Source organism: Oncorhynchus gorbuscha, linkage group LG09 (assembly GCF_021184085.1).
Source record: "Oncorhynchus gorbuscha isolate QuinsamMale2020 ecotype Even-year linkage group LG09, OgorEven_v1.0, whole genome shotgun sequence".
NCBI lineage: Eukaryota > Metazoa > Chordata > Actinopteri > Salmoniformes > Salmonidae > Oncorhynchus > Oncorhynchus gorbuscha.
In genome coordinates, this window is record NC_060181.1 from 34,625,814 (window position 1) to 34,633,679 (window position 7,866).

The window sequence follows — 7,866 nt, forward strand, 5'->3', positions numbered from 1 at the left end:
ACTACAACTTCAGCTCCTACAACAACCACAATAACAACTGTAGCTCCCACGATAACTGCAGCTCCTACAACAGCTTTAGCATCTACGACAACCACTGCAGCCCTAACAACAACAACTGCTGCTCCTACGACCACTACAGCTCCAGAACCTATTACGACAACCACTGCAGCTCCTGCTACAACAACTTCAGCTCCTACGACAACCACAACAACAGCACCTCCAACAACTCCCACAACAACTGCAGCTCCTACAACAGCTTTAGCATCTACGACAACCACTGCAGCCCTAACAACAACAACTGCTGCTCCTACGACCACTACAGCTCCAGAACCTATTACGACAACCACTGCAGATCCTGCTACAACAACTACAACTTCAGCCCCTACGACAACCACAACAGCAGCATCTCCAACAACTGTAGCTCCCATGACAACTGCAGCTCCTACAACAGCTTTAGCATCTACGACAACCACTGCAGCTCCTGCTACAACAACTACAACTTCAGCTCCTACAACAACCACAACAACAGCACCTACTACAACACCTGCAGTTCCTACAACAGTAGCTCCCACGACCACTCCACCTGCTGTACTCCCTACAACAATCACAACTACAGCTCCTGATACAACAACTTTAGCTTCTACGTCAACCACAGCAGCTGCCTCTACGACAACCACAGCAGCTCTAACTACAACAATTGCTGCTCCAACGACCACTACAACTCTAGAACCTATTACGACAACTACTGCAGCTCCTGCAACAACAACTACAACATCAGCTCCTACGACAACCACAACAACAGCACCTCCAACAACTCCCACAACGACTGCAGCTCCTACAAGAGCTTTAGCATCTACGACAACCACTGCAGCCCTAACTACAACAACTGCAGCTCCTGCTACAACAACTACAACTTCAGCTCCTACGACAACCATAACAACAACACCTCCAATAACTGTAGCTCCCACGATAACTGCAGCTCCTACAACAGCTTTAGCATCTACGACAACCACTGCAGCCCTAACTACAACAACTGCTGCTCCTATGACCACTACAGCTCCAGAACCTATTACGACAACCACTGCAGCTCCTGCTACAACAACTTCAGCTCCTACGACAACCACAACAACAGCACCTCCAACAACTCCCACAACAACTGCAGCTCCTACAACAGCTTTAGCATCTACGACAACCACTGCAGCCCTAACTACAACAGCTGCAGCTCCTGCTACAACAACTACAAATTCAGCTCCTACGACAACCATAACAACAGCACCTCCAATAACTGTAGCTCCCACGATAACTGCAGCTCCTACAACAGCTTTAGCATCTACGACAACCACTGCAGCCCTAACTACAACAACTGCTGCTCCTATGACCACTACAGCTCCAGAACCTATTACGACAACCACTGCAGCTCCTGCTACAACAACTTCAGCTCCTACGACAACCACAACAACAGCACCTCCAACAACTCCCACAACAACTGCAGCTCCTACAACAGCTTTAGCATCTACGACAACCACTGCAGCCCTAACTACAACAGCTGCAGCTCCTGCTACAACAACTACAAATTCAGCTCCTACGACAACCACAACAACAGCACCTCCAATAACTGTAGCTCCCATGATAACTGCAGCTCCTACAACAGCTTTAGCATCTACGACAACCACTGCAGCCCTAACAACAACAATTGCTGCTCCTACGACCACTACAGCTCCAGAACCTATTACGACAACCACTGCAGCTCCTGCTACAACAACTTCAGCTCCTACAACAACCACAACAACAGCACCTCCTACAACAGCTTTAGCATCTACGACAACCACTGCAGCCCTAACTACAACAACTGCTGCTCCTATGACCACTACAGCTCCAGAACCTATTACGACAACCACTGCAGATCCTGCTACAACAACTACAACTTCAGCTCCTACGACAACCACAACAACAGCACCTCCAACAACTGTAGCTCCCACGACAACTGCAGCTCCTACAACAACTTCAGCTCCTACGACAACCACAACAACAGCACCTCCAACAACTGTTGCTCCTACCACTGTATCTCCACAACCTACTATGACAACCAGTGCAGCTCCTACTACAACAACTGCTGGTCTAACGACCACAGTGACTGCAGCACCTTCTACAATAACTACAACTTCAGCTCCTACAACAACCACACAACTGTAGCTCCCACGATAACTGCAGCTCCTACAACAGCTTTAGCATCTACGACAACCACTGCAGCCCTAACAACAACAACTGCTGCTCCTACGACCACTACAGCTCCAGAACCTATTACGACAACCACTGCAGCTCCTGCTACGACAACCACAACAACAACTCCAACAACTTCAGCTCCTACGACAACCACAACAACAGCACCTCCAACAACTCCCACAACAACTGCAGCTCCTACAACAGCTTTAGCATCTACGACAACCACTGCAGCCCTAACAACAACAACTGCTGCTCCTAACCACTACAGCTCCAGAACCTATTACGACAACCACTGCAGCTCCTGCTACAACAACTACAACTTCAGCTCCTACGACAACCACAACAACAGCACCTCCAACAAGCTCCCACAACAACTGCAGCTCCTACAACAGCTTTAGCATCTACGACAACCACTGCAGCCCTAACTACAACAACTGCAGCTCCTGCTACAACAACTACAACTTCAGCTCCTACGACAACCACAATAACAGCACCTCCAACAACTCCCACAACAAAGCTCCTACAACAGCTTTAGCATCTACGACAACCACTGCAGCCCTAACTACAACAACTGCTGCTCCTACGACCACTACAGCTCCAGAACCTATTACGACAACCACTGCAGCTCCTAACTACAACAACTTCAGCTCCTATGACAACCACAACAACAGCACCTCCAACAACTCCCACAACAACTGCAGCTCCTACAACACCATCTACGACAACCACTGCAGCCCACTACCACTGCAGCTCCTGCTACAACAACTACAACTTCAGCTCCTACGACAACCACAACAACAGCACCTCCAACAACTCCCACGACAACTGCAGCTCCTACAACAGCTTTATCATCTACGACAACCACTGCAGCCCTAACTACAACAACTGCTGCTCCTATGACCAGTACACCTCCAGAAGCTATTACGACAACCACTGCAGATCCTGCTACAACAACTACAACTTCAGCTCCTACGACAACCACAATAACAGCACCTCCAACAACTGTAGCTCCCACGATAACTGCAGCTCCTACAACTGCTTTAGCATCTACGATAACCACTGCAGCCCTAACTACAACAACTGCTGCTCCTACGACCACTACATCTCCAGAACCTATGACGACAACCACTGCAGATCCTGCTACAACAACTGACAACTGCAGCTCCTACAACAACTTCAGCTCCTACGACAACCACAACAACAGCACCTCCAACAACTGTTGCTCCTACCACTGTATCTCCACAACCTACTACGACAACCAGTGCAGCTCCTACTACAACAACTGCTGGTCTAACGACCACAGTGACTGCAGCACCTTCTACAATAACTACAACTTCAGCTCCTACAACAACCACAACAACAACTGTAGCTCCCACGATAACTGCAGCTCCTACAACAGCTTTAGCATCTACGACAACCACTGCAGCCCTAACTACAACAACTGCTGCTCCTATGACCACTACAGCTCCAGAACCTATTACGACAACCACTGCAGATCCTGCTACAACAACTTCAGCTCCTACGACAACCACAACAACAGCACCTCCAACAACTCCCACGATAACTGCAGCTCCTACAACAGCTTTAGCATCTACGACAACCACTGCAGCCCTAACTACAACAACTGAAGCTCCTACAACAACCACAACAACAACTGTAGCTCCCACGATAACTGCAGCTCCTACAACAGCTTTAGCGTCTACGACAACCACTGCAGCCCTAACAACAACAACTGCTGCTCCTACGACCACTACAGCTCCAGAACTTATTACGACAACCACTGCAGCTCCTGCTACAACAACTTCAGCTCCTACGACAACCACAACAACAGCACCTCCAACAACTCCCACAACAACTGCAGCTCCTACAACAGCTTTAGCATCTACGACAACCACTGCAGCCCTAACTACAACAACTGCAGCTCCTGCTACAACAACTACAACTTCAGCTCCTACGACAACCTCAATAACAGCACCTCCAACAACTCCCACAACAACTGCAGCTCCTACAACAGCTTTAGCATCTACGACAACCACTGCAGCCCTAACTACAACAACTGCTGCTCCTACGACCACTACAGCTCCAGAACCTATTACGACAACCACTGCAGCTCCTGCTACAACAACTTCAGCTCCTATGACAACCACAACAACAGCACCTCCAACAACTCCCACAACAACTGCAGCTCCTACAACAGCTTTATCATCTACGACAACCACTGCAGCCCTAACTACAACAACTGCAGCTCCTGCTACAACAACTACAACTTCAGCTCCTACGACAACCACAACAACAGCACCTCCAACAACTGTAGCTCCCACGATAACTGCAGCTCCTACAACAGCTTTAGCATCTACGACAACCACTGCAGCCCTAACTACAACAACTGCTGCTCCTATGACCAGTACACCTCCAGAAGCTATTACGACAACCACTGCAGATCCTGCTACAACAACTACAACTTCAGCTCCTACGACAACCACAATAACAGCACCTCCAACAACTGTAGCTCCCACGATAACTGCAGCTCCTACAACTGCTTTAGCATCTACGATAACCACTGCAGCCCTAACTACAACAACTGCTGCTCCTACGACCACTACATCTCCAGAACCTATGACGACAACCACTGCAGATCCTGCTACAACAACTACAACTTCAGCTCCTACAACAACTTCAGCTCCTACGACAACCACAACAACAGCACCTCCAACAACTGTTGCTCCTACCACTGTATCTCCACAACCTATTACAACAACCAGTGCAGCTCCTACTACAACAACTGCTGGTCTCACGACCACAGTGACTGCAGCACCTTCTACAATAACTACAACTTCAGCTCCTACAACAACCACAACAACAACTGTAGCTCCCACGATAACTGCAGCTCCTACAACAGCTTTAGCATCTACGACAACCACTGCAGCCCTAACTACAACAACTGCTGCTCCTATGACCACTACATCTCCAGAACCTATTACGACAACCACTGCACATCCTGCTACAACAACTACAACTTCAGCCCCTACGACAACCACAACAACAGCATCTCCAACAACTGTAGCTCCCACGATAACTGCAGCTCCTACAACAGCTTTAGCATCTACGACAACCACTGCAGCCCTAACTACAACAACTGCTGCTCCTATGACCACTACAGCTCCAGAACTTATTACGACAACCACTGCAGCTCCTGCTACAACAAATTCAGCTCCTACGACAACCACAACAACAGCACCTCCAACAACTCCCACAACAACTGCAGCTCCTACAAAAGCTTTAGCATCTACGACAACCACTGCAGCCCTAACTACAACAACTGCAGCTCCTGCTACAACAACTACAACTTCAGCTCCTACGACAACCACAACAACAGCACCTCCAATAACTGTAGCTCCCACGACAACTGCAGCTCCTACAACAGCTTTAGCATCTACGACAACCACTGCAGCCCTAACTACAACAACTGCTGCTCCTATGACCACTACAGCTCCAGAACCTATTACGACAACGACTGCAGCTCCTGCTACAACAACTTCAGCTGCTACGACAACCACAACAACAGCACCTCCAACAACTCCCACAACAACTGCAGCTCCTACAACAGCTTTAGCATCTACGACAACCACTGCAGCCCTACCTACAACAACTGCTGCTCCTATGACCACTACAGCTCCAGAACCTATTACGACAACGACTGCAGCTCCTGCTACAACAACTTCAGCTGCTACGACAACCACAACAACATCACCTCCAACAACTCCCACAACAACTGCAGCTCCTACAACAGCTTTAGCATCTACGACAACCACTGCAGCCCTAACTACAACAACTGCTGCTCCTACGACCACTACATCTCCAGAACCTATTACGACAACCACTGCAGATCCTGCTACAACAACTACAACGTCAGCTCCTACGACAACCACAACAACAGCACCTACTACAACACCTGCAGTTCCTACAACTGTAGCTCCCAGGACCACTCCACCTGCTGTACTTCCTACAACAATCACAACTACAGCTCCTGATACAACAACTTTAGCTTTTACGTCAACCACAGCAGCTGCCTCTACGACAACCACAGCAGCTCTAACTACAACAATTGCTGCTCCAACGACCACTACAACTCTAGAACCTATTACGACAACTACTGCAGCTCCTGCTACAACAACTACAACATCAGCTCCTACGACAACCACAACAACAGCACCTCCAACAACTCCCACAACGACTGCAGCTCCTACAACAGCTTTAGCATCTACGACAACCACTGCAGCCCTAACTACAACAACTGCTGCTCCTATGACCACTACAGCTCCAGAACCTATTACGACAACCACTGCAGCTCCTGCTACAACAACAACAACAGCACCTCCAACAACTCCCACAACAACTGCAGCTCCTACAACAGCTTTAGCATCTACGACAACCACTGCAGCCCTAACTACAACAGCTGCAGCTCCTGCTACAACAACTACAACTTCAGCTCCTACGACAACCACAATAACAGCACCTCCAACAACTGTAGCTCCCACGATAACTGCAGCTCCTACAACTGCTTTAGCATCTGCGATAACCACTGCAGCCCTAACTACAACAACTGCTGCTCCTACGACCACTACATCTCCAGAACCTATTACGACACCCACTGCAGATCCTGCTACAACAACTACAACTTCAGCTCCTACGACAACCACAACAGCAGCATCTCCAACAACTGTAGCTCCCATGACAACTGCAGCTTCTACAACAGCTTTAGCATCTACGACAACCACTGCAGCTCCTGCTACAACAACTACAACTTCAGCTCCTACGACAACCACAACAACAGCACCTACTACAAAACCTGCAGTTCCTACAACTGTAGCTCCCACGACCACTCCACCTGCTGTACTTCCTACAACAATCACAACTACAGCTCCTGATACAACAACTTTAGTTTCTACGTCAACCACAGCAGCTGCCTCTACGACAACCACAGCAGCTCTAACTACAACAATTGCTGCTCCAACGACCACTACAACTCTAGAACCTATTACGACAACTACTGCAGCTCCTGCTACAACAACTACAACTTCAGCTCCTACAACAACCACAACTGTAGCTCCCACGATAACTGCAGCTCCTACAACAGCTTTAGCATCTACGACAACCACGGCAGTTCCTGCTACAACAACTACAACTTCAGCTCCTACGACAACCACAACAACAGCACCTCCAACAACTGTAGCTCCCACGACAACTGCAGCTCCTACAACAACTTCAGCTCCTACGACAACCACAACAACAGCACCTCCAACAACTGCTGCTCCTACCACTGTATCTCCACAACGTACTACAACAACCAGTGCAGCTCCTACTACAACAACTGCTGGTCTAACGACCACAGTGACTGCAGCACCTTCTACAATAACTACAACTTCAGCTCCTACAACAACCACAACTGTAGCTCCCACGATAACTGCAGCTCCTACAACAGCTTTAGCATCTACGACAACCACTGCAGTTCCTGCTACAACAACTACAACTTCAGCTCCTACGACAACCACAACAACAGCACCTCCAACAAAGCTCCCACGACAACTGCAGCTCCTACAACAACTTCAGCTCCTACGACAACCACAACAACAGCACCTCCAA

The 7,866-nt window shown here is 48.7% G+C and overlaps 1 protein-coding gene across 1 annotated transcript; it reads left to right on the forward strand.

Annotated features, from left to right (window-relative positions):
• Positions 1–471: 471 nt before the first annotated feature.
• Positions 472–2,402, forward strand: LOC124043438 (mucin-5AC-like; the record flags this gene model as incomplete). Its single annotated transcript, XM_046362051.1, has 3 exons — positions 472–1,156; positions 1,331–2,029; positions 2,326–2,402. Coding segments are annotated over 3 exons (1,461 nt in total), but the record flags the coding sequence as incomplete, so codon positions are not given.
• Between the last annotated feature and the right edge of the window lie 5,464 nt (positions 2,403–7,866).